The 16610-nt window shown below is 37.0% G+C and overlaps 3 protein-coding genes across 7 annotated transcripts; all 3 read right to left on the bottom strand.

Annotated features, from left to right (window-relative positions):
- Nucleotides 1–2971: 2971 nt before the first annotated feature.
- On the bottom strand, nucleotides 2972–9008 carry LOC108280290 (polymeric immunoglobulin receptor). 2 transcript variants are annotated; one of them, XM_047162668.2, is made up of 11 exons: nucleotides 7639–9008; nucleotides 7150–7470; nucleotides 6747–7052; nucleotides 6193–6241; nucleotides 5847–5944; nucleotides 4578–4633; nucleotides 4256–4327; nucleotides 4005–4049; nucleotides 3786–3830; nucleotides 3582–3641; nucleotides 2972–3502 (listed from the first exon to the last, which is right to left on the bottom strand). In XM_047162668.2, exons 1-10 carry the CDS (start codon nucleotides 7673–7675, stop codon nucleotides 3585–3587), a joined length of 1086 nt encoding a protein of 361 aa, XP_047018624.1. In that variant the 5' UTR covers nucleotides 7676–9008; the 3' UTR covers nucleotides 2972–3502; nucleotides 3582–3584. The 2 variants fall into 2 exon arrangements, with proteins under 2 accessions (XP_047018624.1, XP_047018623.1); XM_047162667.2 differs by having other exon boundaries at nucleotides 2972–3488.
- Nucleotides 9009–9136: 128 nt separating this feature from the next.
- LOC124626038 (polymeric immunoglobulin receptor) lies at nucleotides 9137–12171 on the bottom strand. 3 transcript variants are annotated; one of them, XM_047162671.2, is made up of 5 exons: nucleotides 11696–12157; nucleotides 11198–11527; nucleotides 10792–11100; nucleotides 10369–10393; nucleotides 9137–9681 (listed from the first exon to the last, which is right to left on the bottom strand). In XM_047162671.2, exons 1-5 carry the CDS (start codon nucleotides 11730–11732, stop codon nucleotides 9648–9650), a joined length of 735 nt encoding a protein of 244 aa, XP_047018627.1. In that variant the 5' UTR covers nucleotides 11733–12157; the 3' UTR covers nucleotides 9137–9647. The 3 variants fall into 3 exon arrangements, with proteins under 3 accessions (XP_047018627.1, XP_053529658.1, XP_047018628.1); XM_053673683.1 differs by having other exon boundaries at nucleotides 11198–11294; nucleotides 11696–12153; XM_047162672.2 differs by lacking the exon at nucleotides 10369–10393 and having other exon boundaries at nucleotides 9137–9651; nucleotides 11696–12171.
- A 1083-nt stretch (nucleotides 12172–13254) lies between these two features.
- Nucleotides 13255–16322, bottom strand: LOC108280616 (polymeric immunoglobulin receptor). Of its 2 annotated transcripts, none has more exons than XM_047162675.2 (5): nucleotides 15800–16322; nucleotides 15311–15631; nucleotides 14905–15213; nucleotides 14482–14515; nucleotides 13255–13794 (listed from the first exon to the last, which is right to left on the bottom strand). In XM_047162675.2, the coding sequence occupies exons 1-5, from the start codon at nucleotides 15834–15836 to the stop codon at nucleotides 13761–13763; spliced, it is 735 nt and encodes a 244-aa protein (XP_047018631.1). In that variant the 5' UTR covers nucleotides 15837–16322; the 3' UTR covers nucleotides 13255–13760. The 2 variants fall into 2 exon arrangements, with proteins under 2 accessions (XP_047018631.1, XP_017351280.1); XM_017495791.3 differs by having other exon boundaries at nucleotides 14482–14506; nucleotides 15800–16306.
- Between the last annotated feature and the right edge of the window lie 288 nt (nucleotides 16323–16610).

Genomic DNA, 16610 nt, shown 5'->3' with positions numbered 1-16610 from the left:
ATGTGACTGGGTAAAATCATCTACCAATTTGAATCGTCCATTTTATAATCCTGGCTCTATTGAAATTGACAGATCTTGTGATTTTGAATAGCAATTACGACAAAATTCTACAGTGGATTTTATTATTAGATGTTTTAAAATGTGATTTTAGTAAATGTATTTTTAATTTTGCTTGAAGCTTTATAGTGTCTTTTGTAGACGTTTTGTAGAAGTTAAGTGTTTCTGTTGTGTAGGAGCTCGCGGACGCTCCATTTCCGCTTGAGGCGCTATTACCGCTAAGTGTGTAAAAGCTGCGCCCCTTCATTTTTTAAAATTTATTTTTTTTATCTTATTATATTTTTTACGTGTGGCTAGAGTAACCGTGCTTCCAGAGCACATTTAACCGCAGTTATTTTTCTGCAGCCCTCTTTGAGGGTTACACGTCAGACTCCTTTACATATCACAAAACTCTTTACGATCTTCAGCGGGAAAAAAGGAGAGAAAACTAGAAAAGGAAAAAGACCGTTATCCAGCACAACGCGTGAACTTCCGGTTCACATCAAAACCAGCCCAGATAGTATTACGGTAGAAATGCGCCACTGTCGGCTCAACGCTGGTATCGGTAAAAAGGAAATTACCAAGAGCCCTGCTGACTGTCCATACCACTTCTGGCTGACAGACGGGTTTTGTTATGTGGGCCAATCTCGGTTGAAAGTAGGTGTAGTTGTGGCAGGTGTAAACTGCGGGGCAGTTTAACTGCTCAGGACAAACAAAGGACTCATGAACACACTCTCACAAAACAAACACAGTGGTGGATCATGCAGGTAACGACACACAGTATTAAGAATCAAGGGTGTGTAATCTTTTGAACAGTTTTTTTTTTTTTTTTTATCAATTCAGCTATTATCTTGTGGACTACATGTAAACATCTGTTATGTGAAATAGCTTATTCAGGACAGAACTAAATGAACAACAACATGGGATTTTTATGATCCATCTTATTTTAAGAGTATTAACTGTATGTTCTCTATATGTCTTTTCTTTACTAAATGTAAATATACTTGTTTGATTTATTGTATTTCTTAATAAATATTCATATTGTATGAATTCATATTGTTCATATTGTATTTCTGAGTTGTTTATAAAAGTCCTTGATGTTTAAGTGGTTGAATTTATTTGTGTGCACGTGTGTTGGTAGCTGTGTGTATGTGTGTGTGAGAGAGAGATTTTAATTTTTTTAATTTTTTGTCTTTAAATATACTGTAAATATATTTACTTCTTATTTTTGTTGTTTTTAAAATTGTGTTAATAAATGTTCATATTGTAGTGTATTTGTTAATGTTTAATAAAAGCCCTTAATCGTATTAAATGTTTGAATTTGTATTTCTCTGCTAAAATGAAGTACGTTTAGCAGTTTCCAGGCCACATTTGACCCGGGGACCAAGCCGACTCTCAGCCAGATCTGTCATACAGTGTGTGGGCCAGATCTGGACCACATAAACAATATAGGTCACTTTACAGTGTGTGGACCGGAGTAAATTGTATATGTTTCGGTTTTCAGTGTGTGGGCCAGATCTGGGCCAGAGGAAATTGTGTGTCGGTTTTCCCAGGACCCAGGTGTATACTGGGCCAGAACTAAAGCAAGTATGTGGCCCACAAGTGGGCCTGACAAATTTTGCTTATCTGGGAGGGGGAAAAATGTTCAAATGAAATCTGAAATTTGACCCATTTTTCTTATTTTTAATTGAGCATGAGGCCGAAAGAAGGGAAATGACTTATTAGGTTTGTTTTTTGTTTTCTATTTGTAAATGAATAATAAAATAACAAGCCTTTTTAGTCGTTTTCCGATATTTGGTTCTTAATTGAAAATGTAGCATAGAAACAGAAATATGTAGGACACTAGCTAAATTATAATTAACAATGCAATATCGCACAAGTGTTCCTCATCCGGTGTTAATTGTTTACAAAAAGAATGCACTTATATGATATGACAGAGAATCTCCATTGACTAAGAAAGTAAGTTCTGTACTGGTCTGACAGACAGACAGACAAATAATGGAATAAAATACGGTGTTCTAACCCAATATGTAAGGAATAACACACTACAGACCGTGCTGTTATATGAAAATAACCATTGCGTTATTCATTTACATATACAGTTACATTTATTGCATTTGGCAGACGCCCTTATCCAGAGTGACTTACATTTCTCTAATTTATACAACTGAGCATTGGAGGGTTAAGGGCCTTGCTCAAGGGCCCAGCAGTGGAAGCTTGGAACTATCTGGGAAATCCATTAAAATGTCTATGTAGAACTATGTACAAATTAAAAAGCACTTCATGTTAGATTTGTTCTGATGTTGAATAAAATGTGAGGGTTTTCTTGTATCCTGCTCCTCTGCTAAGTTGTTACTGTGTCTGTAGCACCTCAAGCAGTTCCTCTTCCTGCTACATTCAAAATGTGGTCTATAACCACAGCACGCCTTAGTGACTGACCGGCTAAAATAACCACGATTTTTTCAATAAGACTTGGCCCATGCTGACATACCATGGAGGAAATAAGTATTTTTTCAGTAAATATATTTCCTATGAGGCTATTCATCATAAATGAAATTTTCACCAGACATCAGTGTCTTTCCACTTTATTACACATAACTTTATTTAGGAACTTTAACGTTGTGAATTCTTTAAATTTCCGGATCTCTTGAGTTAATACCAAAGTCTGGTGAAAATTTCATATGCATAGTCTCATTGGAAATATATTTACTGAAAAAAATGTTGACGCGTCCAATACTTATTTCCCTCGCTGTACTGTATAGTGCATAGTTAAAGTGATTTCCTTTGCGATTTATACACTTCCTTTGCAGTTTACACACTTTTTTGTGTTTTGTTTTGTGCGTGTGATTTACACACTCAGTTGTGTTTTGTCTGTGTTTTGTTTATGTCTATGTGCTAACTACTCAGCAGAGCAAAAGAATAAAGTCACATCAGATGATGGCACTTTGCTTTACTAAGCCCAATTTGACAATAGCAAATTAAATTTTAATGTCACAAGCTCACTTCCTCAGTTTTACATATCAGCACTGCTTGAACAGTGGGTCCAAAAAAAATTAATAAATAAACTTTGTCCAGTATGACTTGGCCTTAAAAGATTACTCGATTGATCTACCAGCAGGAAATCATTAATAAACATCATCATTTTAAATGTGTCTGGTTAGATATATTGTTCTATTAAGTACAAAGTAAAGAATGTAGTCCATGGGCGTCACGGTGGCACTAAGCCTCCAGGGTCCGGAGTTTGACTTGAGTACTGGTTAATAGCTGGGTGGAGTTCACCAAGTTCTTCTGATTTCTGTGTGGGTTTCCTCTGGGTTTTCCTCCCCAACAAAACATGCTTGTCAGTAGATTAACTTCTCTATAAAGTGCCCCTTGATGTGAATCAGTGTGTGAATGTATGGACTGTTGTTCCATCCAGGATTCCCATGAATGGCTCTGGATCTACCTTGACCCTGACCAGGATAAACTGATTATTAAAGATGAATGAATTGATGTTCATAGTGCATTATCAGTGCATCTTGTCCTTCTGTGTAAGAGTTCCTCACCTCTTACTCATGAACCACAGTGCTGTAGGTCAACTCATCGTCTCTGACTCCGGGAGGATGCTGGGAAATGGGGCAGATATAGCATAGGGAAAATATCTGATTATTACTAGGATGTGTGTTCTTCAGTTATAAAAGCTACCACTAAGTAAAATCCAGCATTTAGTCAGAAACCAGCTTATAAAAGAAATAAGACCGTTCTCATACCACATTGCCATAGGTCACCTCATCGTTTTTGAATGTCTGAGAATTCTGGAAATGGGTCAGATATAATGATTAGAGATAAAGAATATACTTTGGTAATAAAAGCTACCACCATAGGTAAACTCTATGGAAACTAACATCTAGTTAGGAAACCAGTATGTAAATAATATTATTATTTACATTTATTTATTTTTCATTTTTACTTAATTAATTTCTTCATACCATATTGCTGTAGGTCACCTCGTCATCTTTGACTATCAGAGAATGCTGGAAAATGGGCGAGTTGTAATGATTAGAGATAAAGTATATGAGGAAATTCTGATTATTTCTACTATTACCAATTCGTTATAGTACTCATGTTATGGTTAATAAAACACCAATCACTAACGGAGATATTTTTTCCTCTAATGTACCTCCTTCAATCAAATAAACCCCTGCTTTAAACAACAGCTGTCATTTACAGGCTTACTTACAGCTTGATTTGTGGTTACGTTGAACACAGAGGTGTAGATCACATCTCCTTCATGATCCAGTGCTGATGGTGGCTGTGGGTGTGAGTATTTATTCATGGTTATTCTGTGATTCCAGAACAGCACACAGGCATGTAGTGTTTATGAAATGAAATATGCGATTTAACATAAACTGTAAAGTTTGTGGATTTCAAGAGAAATTGTTATTTTTCACACAACACATTAGATTTTAAAACTGCAAATAAAGTCATATATGTATGAAGACCAATAGCAAAACTGTACCAGATTGCTGATGATTATAGCATGCATCTAACACAATACTAACCGTGTGAGCAGTGGCGTCATTGCTCTCCATTCTAATCCTTGTTTTATTTTCCTTCTCTGGAAGTGAGATAATTAAAACAAGTTATACAGGTTGGTTGTGTAAGAAATAAAACACTTGTGGATGGAAAATAATCAACAACATGGTGATGATAATTAGAAAATGAATAATCAACACCTTCTGACCAGTAGGATTTGGGAATTCAGCTTCACTGTGGTGTAACGATTTATTTTCTACTACAGCAGTAGTACCAGCTATCTGACAGTAGGAGCGGCTATAACTCAAATCAAAAGTGTATATTAATGCAGTGGTTTTCAAAGTGGGGGCCGCCCCCTTGGGGGCCACCAGGGGGCGCCCAGGGGGCCTCAACAATTTGGTGTGAAAAATAAATAAATACATGATTTTCTCTTTCTCACTCTCAGACAACCACACACACACACAATCAATTCCTAATGTAATGTAATGTAAAGATGCAAGATGTAATTATTGATAATAAAAAAAGGGGGGATATATTCAGAAGTCTGGATTTTTAATGTGTTTTAAAGACATCTTGCAAAAGGGGGGCCTCGGTCAAATGTTAATGCCATTTGGGGGGCTTGCCCTGGAAAAGTTTGGGAACCACTGTATTAATGCATTTGTTCTAATATGTTATCATTTTTATAGTAACGCTATCTCTCGGGGATTTGTATGGTGGACTATGTGGGGATTTGTAAGGATTTAACAAAGTAAAAGGTCTAATTATAGATATGGTCAGGTTTTCTGTAAGGAGGTGTTTATTTCATTGGAAAATAGACAATTCAGGGTGCTTTTCTATTTTTTTTTTTTTCTATAAGAGTGCACCCCTTTGTGTTTTATTCCCTGCTTAAATGTCTACGTGCTGTTTCAAAGTGCTTTTGTTTTTGTTTTTGGTTTAACTTGACCTAGCTCTGCCCTGGTCATGTCCCTCAATCATTGTTTCTCATGTTACTACTGAATCCTGTGTATACATACTGTATATACTGTACAGGTTTTTTTTTTTTTTTTTTTTTTTTTTTTTTTTTTTTGGCTTTTGTTGCTTATGTAGTTCTCCCTAGTTTTCTTTTTTTTCTTTTTACACAAACATGGTAATGGGGGGCGGCACCTATATATGTATAGGACATCCTTACAAATCTGATTGGTCTGTCTGTGCAAAATGAATGTGCACAAAATTGCATGATTTGATTAGAACAGTAAACCTCAAAATCATCCTGAAAGACTAATTTAAAAATTAAATAAATAGGAGTGAACACTTACTGCACGTCTTCCTCAACATGTAAGCTACAATGCTGACCAGAATGAGCAGCAGCCCCAGTCCTACAGCCAGCAGAAGCCAAACAGTCATCAGTTCATGCCTGTAATGTAGACACACGGTACACACAATAGAGGTTTTCTAGTATTGTACTACACAACAGTATCTAATACTATCAGAGCATAAAAATTATATTCATTACATTTCACATTGTATATTAATAATAAGTCTGACTTCATCTCATCAGGGTGAAAAAATACAGCACATGTTGAGATGTAAACGTACAGCTGTCTTAAAGGTTCTGTGAAAATTCTGGCGAAAATTAAATACCATTCAACTGACAAAACTTACATTGAATTGTCTGTCTGTTCATCTGTATTTTTGGTCCCATTTGGGGGAACTGGAACGACAGGACAGTGTAATGAATTCTTCAGGGTGTAGATATGCGCTCATCCAAAATTACCAAGTAAAAAAATGTCACACTGGTAAAAGTTTGTGGTCGACCGATACAGGGTTTTTTAGTGGCCAATGTCAATGCTCGTGCCAAAATATCTCATAAATAGTGTTTAATACAATTAAATTAACTTACATTAATTAAATCTTTAAAATCTAGGAATTCAGCTTTACTATTTGTTCTATGGGAACTCAAATGTCAGTGCTTTCTCTGAGGTGTTTCATTGCATTTTATGGCAGAATGTGATTGCTGGGGCAGATGAAAGTGGGAAGTCAAGCACTTTTATTATCTGGCCGTGCTTGAAGGCTGATAATATTAATATTAATATTAAGATTAATATTCAGTGACAAAGACAGTATGCATTATAGTAATGTAATAATCTCGTGTCTGTTTCTTTGATACTAAATTACAGAAATTGTTTAATTCATGAAATAAGGTCAGGTTTCTGTACCTGTTGAAGTATTAACTGCAATGTGAACAGGAACCTGCAGATCTCCTGCTCCGCACCAGTACCAGCCAGCATCACTCTTCTTCAGTCCACTCATCTGCACACTGAAGGATCCTCTCCCATCATCACTGAGGTGGACTGCTGAATTCTGGGATGTGGCAGTCCTCCCCGTATTGTTGCAGCGGCTGTCTATGAATCTGCACCACTGCTTCTGTTTATTCTGATACTCAGCGCTGTAGAAACACTGGACTGTGACACTGCCTCCTTCCTCACCACTCACTCTGCTCTCCATCACAGACAGATCAGGATCTGAGCACAAATATAGAGTCAGTTATGTATGATTAATCTTTATCAACATTAGAACACTGCTAATTTCACTAATTATTTGCAGATTGTAACTTAATACCTGATTTCACCGTGATGTAGAGATTTTCATGAACATCTCTCAATCCATTTATCTCTACAGCACACCAGTACCATCCAGTGTTTTCTGTCTGGAGATTATTCATAGTCACAGTAAAGAGACTCTCAGCCGGGTTATCAATCACTGTCACTTTCCCCTGTGTCTGATTGGAATAAGCCTGAATTGTGCAGGATACGAATGATACCCGATTATTATAGCACCAGTATTTCTTATGTTGAATATAATTCCTATCGTAATAACATGGGATGGTGACAGATGCTCCAGTGTGAAGACTTAACTTCCTCGATGCCTGACTGCCAACATCTGCATAGAAAACGGAAAAATGCCGCTGCTACTCAATTCAGAGAAAATATTTCCTTATTTCTGCTAGTCACATAAATTACTGATAGTTGACACGTTAATTCAACACTAAATGGTTGTCTCTGTACATGAACTTGTAAATGTAATCGAAGTCAATAAAAATCTACTTACTTGAAATGAAAAGAATGAAAATAAAAAGGCAGCACATTGCAAATTTGTTGAATAAAATGTTTTTCACGTCCTACTCCTCTGTGTAGTCGGTTCTGTATCTGTAGAAACTCATACCTTTCCTGTTTTTTCTATGTTTCCCAATATAAAACCACAGTAGAGTGTATGTGCGTAAGCGCATGTGTGTGTGTGTGTGTTTTAACTTCCTTACCAATTGGATAAAGTGTAATAGGAAAGATATCTTATAAATGAAAAGCTTTTGTCAGTTTCTTAGAGGTGGGAGGAACCCATGGAACACAGAGGAAACCCACATAGACACAATGAGAACATTAGCAGCTCCACATAGGCTCAGAATCGAACTGAGGACCCTGGAGCTGTGATGTGTCATTCCTATCTTCTTCATCATGATTGAAACAGGGCCTTAGAATTTTGTGATACCACAATAATGTTTAGTTTAATAAGAAACAAATTTTACTGCATCAATATTTATATATAGAAGTTAAAACTAAGCTACCATCTTAAGAGATCTGTAGATAAAAACTCAAGCTTTCAGAGCTGTTGAAAGACTGTCTGAGACTTCCTGTTTCTCAACAAACATTACACAGTAATGTTAAATATCATGTTTTGCAACTCCTCTTTTAGTTGCATCAATTCGTCAGAACACCATTTCCGTTGGAGAAATCGAGAAATTTGAGTGACCAGGGAACTATTTGACAGTTATACCATGGTCTGTCTGAATACTTGATTCTGATTGGCTGGAAGGTGTGTGTTCAAACCGTTGAATGCACACATACTTCCAGTCAGGTTAATCACCATTCTCAATGAATGTGCTGCCTATAAACAATTGTAACCATAGTAACATACAGTTACAGGTGCATACAGTAGTTAAACTCACAGCCACGTTATTTGTAGAGACGCAGCACAGAAGTAGGTAAATCAGACACGTACAATCTCTCTCTCTCTCTCTCTCTCTCTCTCTCTCTCTCTCTCTCTCTCTCTTATAACTATTCATTATAATTCATTCAAATAATTCTAATCTTATCGCATTACTTTATCTTTGTGTTTGATTTAGAGCAGGCAGAATTCTACATCTAACGACCCGTATATAAAATTACTAATGAAAATTAATCGTTATTTTTGCACTGCAAACATCAATGACAGATTTCACTTGTCAATGCTGGCAAGTGACCATGGAACAGATAGGTGTGCATTACACAATTTTAATGCACTCCGTCGTGGCAACCACCCACTGTCTCGCGTTGGCCTCGCCTGCTTCGCCACAACTTAATTTAGTTTGAGGCCATGTCCGTATTAAGGTCATCCTGCACCATCAAAATCTATGGTCAAGAGACGATGTTGTTAGTAGGTTTGTATCATTGCTACCATTTTTTAAATTGCAGCTTGTAAAATGGTTAGGATTGAGGAAAAAAACATACATTTGTATGAATAATATTGTTTGTGTGTTCAGTGCTGAAGTACACAACAATAAATAAAACTGACATAATGGAAATTCTGGTTATCATTTATTCACGTGCTGTGCCTCACATTCACCAGTTTAGATTGATATATCTAAAAAATGGTAAGATTTTTTATTGTTGTGAATAAAATTGAGTCCAGACCACCCTGAAACTCAGCATATCTAATAGCAATTTAGCAAATCAGAGAAACAGAAACATGTCGGAGCATAACACAAACCTTCCTGTACAGCTAGTATAACATTGCATTGATTAGATTGTAATAATACAGTAATAATACATACAGCATCTTAAACCAAAGATGCAAAAAGCACCTGAGAACACGATTTGAGAACTTTATTTTCAACCTTATCTTAACAATATTCAATAATAGCATATAAAACACATGTTACTATAAGTATATTTGCTGTATATAGTCCAAATATAAAGAACTCCATTGCAGTAGAATCCCTTGTACCACACTTTCTCATATCAGTTGTGAACACAAAGAGAATGTTCCAGTTTCATAAATTCCCAATGCCACCACGATCACCTCTTTCACCTGTGTGCAATACAGAACATCTCTGGTTTTCTGAAACATAAAACACACCAGGGTATATAACAGCACATGGTGAGGTGTCACACTCTGTAACGTTTAATCGGAACTGCTAAAATCTGTTCTTGTACACCCTTAGAGCTTTACAGCCCTTAATGATTGTTTGGTTGTCTTTCGGGGAACCTTTAAAGATTCTACAGCAGTATTTCCCTATCAGAAAGGGCTCCAAGTTAAATGTAAATAAATAAATTACCCTAATAAGCCTGTGAAGGTTCAATGCTTTTATACATTGACAGCCCATGACACTGTCACTGGATCATCGATTTTCCTTCCTTGGACCACTTTTGGTAGTTACTAACCACTGCATACTAGGAACACCCCACAAGAACTCTCATTTTGGAGATGCTCAGACCCAATCGTCTAGCCATCACAATCTTGCTCTTGTCAGAGTCGCTCAGATCCTTACGCTTGCCCATTTTTCCTGCTTCCAACCCTTCAACTTCGAGAACTGACCATTCACTTGCTGCCTAATACTGTATATCCCACTCCTTAACAGGTGCCATTGTAACAAGATAATCAATGTTATTCACGTCACCTCTCAGTGGTTTTAATATTATGGCTGATCACTGTAATTCAACTCGCCCCATAAGAATAGTGTTTAATTACACAATTTAGTAGGCATTATTGAAAAATTTAACTGTGTAATAATATTTTTGTACTTACATGCATTCTTTGGAATCTGACGAATCTATTGTAGCTCAAAAAAAAGAAAAAAAAGAAAGAAATTCAAATTAGAAGTTTCATTTATGACAATAACACAGCCTGGAACTACTTGAACTCCATTTATCCATAGATTCAATCTAAATGTCTATTTGATATGTTTGAAATATTAAAGGCAGCCATTGTGAGGATCCAGTAATTTGTGTTCGAGTCTACCAGTGTTATGGAAGGTCCAAAGATCATCATTTCTTCCTCTTACACTATCACTTGATCAGTGTTTGTGTTGTGCCTGGAGTGACCTGAACTGACTTGAACTACTCTGCTATTAGAACACGACTGCCTATGACATGGTACGAACTTTTCAAAATACAAAACCCGACAGCATTTTTAACCCATTGTACTGCAGATCATGCATGATGATAATACCTGGAGCATCACCATAGACACTGATGTAAACAGGAACCTGCAGATCTCCTGCACCACACCAGTACCAGCCAGCATCACTCTTCTTCAGTCCACTCATCTGCACACTGAAGGATCCTCTCCCATCATCATTGAGGTGCACTGTTGACTTCTGGGATGTGGCAGTCCTCTCCACATTGTTGCAGCGCTTGTCTTTAAATCTGCACCACTGCTTCTGTGTATTCTGATGCTCAGTGCTGTAGTTACACTGGACTGTGACGTTGCCTCCTTCCTCACCACTCACTCTGCTCTCCATCACAGACAGATCAGGATCTGAGCACAAATATAGAGTCAGTTATGTATGATTAATCTTTAGCAACATTAGAACACTGCTAAATTCACTAATTATTTGCAGATTGTAACTTAATACCTGATTTCACTGTGATATTAAAGGCTTCTTCTGTAACATCTGGATCGAATATTCCATCTATCTCTACAGCACACCAGTACATTCCAGTGTTTTCTGTCTGGAGATTATTCATAGTCACAGTAAAGAGACTCTCAGCTGGGTTATCAGTCACTGTCACTTTCCCCTGTGTCTCACTGGTATACGCCTGAATTTCGCAGAAACTGAATGATTCAACATTATTATAGCACCAGTATTTCTTATGTTGAATATAATTCCTATTGTAATAACATGGGATGGTGACAGATGCTCCAGTTTGAAGACTTAACTTCCTCGATGCCTGACTGCCAACATCTGCATAGAAAACGGAAAAATGCCGCTGCTACTCAATTCAGAGAAAATATTTCCTTATTTCTGCTAGTCACATAAATTACTGATAGTTGACACGTTGATTCAACACTAAATGGTTGTCTCTGTACATGAACTTGTAAATGTAATCGAAGTCAATAAAAATCTACTTACTTGAAATGAAAAGAATGAAAATAAAAAGGCAGCACATTGCAAATTTGTTGAATAAAATGTTTTTCACGTCCTACTCCTCTGTGTAGTCAGTTCTGTATCTGTAGAAACTCATACCTTTCCTGTTTTTTCTATGTTTCCCAATATAAAACCACAGTAGAGTGTATGTGCGTACGTGCATGCGTGTGTGTGTGTGTGTGTGTGTGTGTGTGTATGTGTGTGTGTGTGTGTGTGTTTTAACTATCTTAGCAATTGGATAAAGTGTAATAGGAAAGATATCTTATAAATGAAAAGCTTTTGTCAGTTTCTTAGAGGTGGGAGGAACCCAGGGAACCCAGAGGAAACCCACATAGACACAATGAGAACATTAGCAGCTCCACATAGGCTCAGAATCGAACTGAGGACCCTGGAGCTGTGATGTGTCATTCCTATCTTCTTCATCATGATTGAAACAGGGCCTTAGAATTTTGTGATACCACAATAATGTTTAGTTTAATAAGAAACAAATTTTACTGCATCAATATTTAAATATAGAAGTTAAAACTAAACTACCATCTTAAGAGATCAGTAGATAAAAACTCAAGCTTTCAGAGCTGTTGAAAGACTGTCTGAGACTTCCTGTTTCTCAACAAACATTACACAGTAATGTTAAATATCATTTTTTGCAACTTCTCTTTTAATTGCATCAATTCGTCAGAACACCATTTCCGTTGGAACAATTGTAAATCGAGAATTTTGAGCGACCAGTGAACTATTTGACAGTTATACCATGGTCTGTCTGAATACTTGATTCTGATTGGCTGGAAGGTGTGCGTTCAAACCGTTGAATGCACACATACTTCCAGTCAGGTTAATCACCATTCTCAATGAATGTGCTGCCTATAAACAATTGTAACCATAGTAACATACAGTTACAGGTGCATACAGTAGTTAAACTCACAGCCACGTTATTTGTAGAGACGCAGCACAGAAGTAGGTAAATCAGACACGTACAATCTCTCTCTCTCTCTCTCTCTCTCTCTCTCTCTCTCTCTCTCTCTCTCTCTCTCTCTCTTATAACTATTCATTATAATTCATTCAAATAATTCTAATCTTATCGCACTACTTTATCTTTGTGTTTGATTTAGAGCAGGCAGAATTCTACATCTAACGACCCGTATATAAAATTACTAACGAAAATTAATCGTTATTTTTGCACTGCAAACATCAGTGACAGATTTCACTTGTCAATGCTGGCAAGTGACCATGGAACAGATAGGTGTGCATTACACAATTTTAATGCACTCCGTCGTGGCAACCACCCACTGCCTCGCGTTGGCCTCGCCTGCTTCGCCACAACTTAATTTAGTTTGAGGCCATGTCCGTATTAAAGTCATCCTGCACCATCAAAATCTATGGTCAAGAGACGATGTTGTTAGTAGGTTTGTATCATTGCTACCATTTTTTTAAATTGCAGCTTGTAAAATGGTTAGGATTGAGGAAAAAAACATACATTTGTATGAATAATATTGTTTGTGTGTTCAGTGCTGAAGTACACAACAATAAATAAAACTGACATAATGGAAATTCTGGTTATCATTTATTCACGTGCTGTGCCTCACATTCACCAGTTTAGATTGATATATCTAAAAAATGGTAAGATTTTTCATTGTTGTGAATAAAATTGAGTCCAGACCACCCTGAAACTCAGCATATCTAATAGCAATTTAGCAAATCAGAGAAACAGAAACATGTCGGAGCATAACACAAACCTTCCTGTACAGCTAGTATAACATTGCATTGATTAGATTGTAATAATACAGTAATAATACATACAGCATCTTAAACCAAAGATGCAAAAAGCAACTGAGAACACGATTTGAGAACTTTATTTTCAACCTTATCTTAACAATATTCAATAATAGCATATAAAACACATGTTACTATAAGTATATTTGCTGTATATAGTCCAAATATAAAGAACTCCATTGCAGTAGAATCCCTTGTACCACACTTTCTCATATCAGTTGTGAACACAAAGAGAATGTTCCAGTTTCATAAATTCCCAATGCCACCACGATCACCTCTTTCACCTGTGTGCAATACAGAACATCTCTGGCTTTCTGAAACATAAAACACACCAGGGTATATAACAGCACATGGTGAGGTGTCACACTCTGTAACGTTTAATCGGAACTGCTAAAATCTGTTCATGTACACCCTTAGAGCTTTACAGCCCTTAATGATTGTTTGGTTGTCTTTCGGGGAACCTTTAAAGATTCTACAGCAGTATTTCCCTATCAGAAAGGGCTCCAAGTTAAATGTAAATAAATAAATAACCCTAATAAGCCTGTGAAGGTTCAATGCTTTTATACATTGACAGCCCATGACCCTGTCACTGGATCATCGATTTTCCTTCCTTGGACCACTTTTGGTAGGTACTAACCACTGCATACTAGGAACACCCCACAAGAACTCTCATTTTGGAGATGCTCAGACCCAATCGTCTAGCCATCACAATCTTGCCCTTGTCAGAGTCGCTCAGATCCTTACGCTTGCCCATTTTTCCTGCTTCCAACCCTTCAACTTCGAGAACTGACCATTCACTTGCTGCCTAATACTGTATATCCCACTCCTTAACAGGTGCCATTGTAACAAGATAATCAATGTTATTCACGTCACCTCTCAGTGGTTTTAATATTATGGCTGATCACTGTAATTCAACTCGCCCCATAAGAATAGTGTTTAATTACACAATTTAGTAGGCATTATTGAAAAATTTAATTGTGTAATAATATTTTTGTACTTACATGCATTCTTTGGAATCTGACGAATCTATTGTAGCTCAAAAAAAAGAAAAAAAAGAAAGAAATTCAAATTAGAAGTTTCATTTATGACAATAACACAGCCTGGAACTACTTGAACTCCATTTATCCATAGATTCAATCTAAATGTCTATTTGATATATTTGAAATATTAAAGGCAGCCATTGTGAGGATCCAGTAATTTGTGTTCGAGTCTACCAGTGTTATGGAAGGTCCAAAGATCATCATTTCTTCCTCTTACACTATCACTTGATCAGTGTTTGTGTTGTGCCTGGAGTGACCTGAACTGACTTGAACTACTCTGCTATTAGAACACGACTGCCTATGACATGGTACGAACTTTTCAAAATACAAAACCCGACAGCATTTTTAACCCATTGTACTGCAGATCATGCATGATGATAATACCTGGAGCATCACCATAGACACTGATGTGAACAGGAACCTGCAGATCTCCTGCACCGCACCAGTACCAGCCAGCATCACTCTTCTTCAGTCCACTCATCTGCACACTGAAGGATCTTCTCCCATCATCACTGAGGTTCACTGCTGACTTCTGGGATGTGGCAGTCCTCCCCGTATTGTTGCAGCGGCTGTCTATAAATCTGCACCACTGCTTCTGTGTATTCTGATACGCAGCGCTGTAGAGACACTGGACTGTGACGCTGCCTCCTTCCTCACCACTCACTCTGCTCTCCATCACAGACAGATCAGGATCTGAGCACAAATATAGACTCAGTTATGTATGATTAATCTTTAGCAACATTAGAACACTGCTAATTTCACTAATTATTTGCAGATTGTAACTTAATACCTGATTTCACTGTGATGTAGAGATTTTCATGAACATCTCTCAATCCATTTATCTCTACAGCACACCAGTACCATCCAGTGTTTTCTGTCTGGAGATTATTCATAGTCACAGTAAAGAGACTCTCAGCTGGGTTATCAGTCACTGTCACTTTCCCCTGTGTCTCACTGGTATATGCCTGAATTTTGCAGAAACTGAATGATTCAACATTATTATAGCACCAGTATTTCTTATGTTGAATATAATTCCTATCGTAATAACATGGGATGGTGACAGATGCTCCAGTGTGAAGACTTAACTTCCTCGATGCCTGACTGCCAACATCTGCATAGAAAACGGAAAAATGCCGCTGCTACTCAATTCAGAGAAAATATTTCCTTATTTCTGCTAGTCACATAAATTACTGATAGTTGACACGTTAATTCAACACTAAATGGTTGTCTCTGTACATGAACTTGTAAATGTAATCGAAGTCAATAAAAATCTACTTACTTGAAATGAAAAGAATGAAAATAAAAAGGCAGCACATTGCAAATTTGTTGAATAAAATGTTTTTCACGTCCTACTCCTCTGTGTAGTCGGTTCTGTATCTGTAGAAACTCATACCTTTCCTGTTTATTCTATGTTTCCCAATATAAAACCACAGTAGAGTGTATGTGCGTAAGCGCATGTGTGTGTGTGTGTGTTTTAACTTCCTTACCAATTGGATAAAGTGTAATAGGAAAGATATCTTATAAATGAAAAGCTTTTGTCAGTTTCTTAGAGGTGGGAGGAACCCATGGAACGCAGAGGAAACCCACATAGACACAATGAGAACATTAGCAGCTCCACATAGGCTCAGAATCGAACTGAGGACCCTGGAGCTGTGATGTGTCATTCCTATCTTCTTCATCATGATTGAAACAGGGCCTTAGAATTTTGTGATACCACAATAATGTTTAGTTTAATAAGAAACAAATTTTACTGCATCAATATTTATATATAGAAGTTAAAACTAAGCTACCATCTTAAGAGATCTGTAGATAAAAACTCAAGCTTTCAGAGCTGTTGAAAGACTGAGACTTCCTGTTTCTCAACAAACATTACACAGTAATGTTAAATATCATTTTTTGCAACTCCTCTTTTAGTTGCATCAATTCGTCAGAACACCATTTCCGTTGGAGAAATCGAGAAATTTGAGTGACCAGGGAACTATTTGACAGTTATACCATGGTCTGTCTGAATACTTGATTCTGATTGGCTGGAAGGTGTGCGTTCAAACCGTTGAATGCACACATACTTCCAGTCAGGTTAATCACCATTC

This window comes from Ictalurus punctatus, chromosome 20, assembly GCF_001660625.3.
Source record: "Ictalurus punctatus breed USDA103 chromosome 20, Coco_2.0, whole genome shotgun sequence".
Classification (NCBI taxonomy): Eukaryota; Metazoa; Chordata; class Actinopteri; order Siluriformes; family Ictaluridae; genus Ictalurus; species Ictalurus punctatus.
Note: the sequence above shows the minus strand (reverse complement) of the source record. Positions and strands in the feature narration are given on the sequence as shown.

What these genes read in the sequence shown, in the direction of transcription:
- LOC108280290 (XM_047162668.2), bottom strand. Translation starts at nt 7,675, where the DNA reads ATGTGCTGCCTTTTTATTTTCATTCTTTTCATTTCAA. An exon ending in CATGTTGAGGAAGACGTGCA is followed by an intron (nt 4,634 to 5,846) that starts GTAAGTGTTCAC and finishes TCTCACTTCCAG; the next exon opens with AGAAGGAAAATAAAACAAGG. An exon ending in ATGACGCCACTGCTCACACG is followed by an intron (nt 4,328 to 4,577) that starts GTTAGTATTGTG and finishes TCACACCCACAG; the next exon opens with CCACCATCAGCACTGGATCA.
- LOC124626038 (XM_047162671.2), bottom strand. Translation starts at nt 11,732, where the DNA reads ATGTGCTGCCTTTTTATTTTCATTCTTTTCATTTCAA. An exon ending in TAATATCACAGTGAAATCAG is followed by an intron (nt 11,101 to 11,197) that starts GTATTAAGTTAC and finishes ATTTGTGCTCAG; the next exon opens with ATCCTGATCTGTCTGTGATG. An exon ending in TCAGATTCCAAAGAATGCAT is followed by an intron (nt 9,682 to 10,368) that starts GTAAGTACAAAA and finishes TTTATGTTTCAG; the next exon opens with AAAACCAGAGATGTTCTGTA.
- LOC108280616 (XM_047162675.2), bottom strand. Translation starts at nt 15,836, where the DNA reads ATGTGCTGCCTTTTTATTTTCATTCTTTTCATTTCAA. An exon ending in CTACATCACAGTGAAATCAG is followed by an intron (nt 15,214 to 15,310) that starts GTATTAAGTTAC and finishes ATTTGTGCTCAG; the next exon opens with ATCCTGATCTGTCTGTGATG. An exon ending in TGTCTATGGTGATGCTCCAG is followed by an intron (nt 14,516 to 14,904) that starts GTATTATCATCA and finishes CTTTTTTTTGAG; the next exon opens with CTACAATAGATTCGTCAGAT.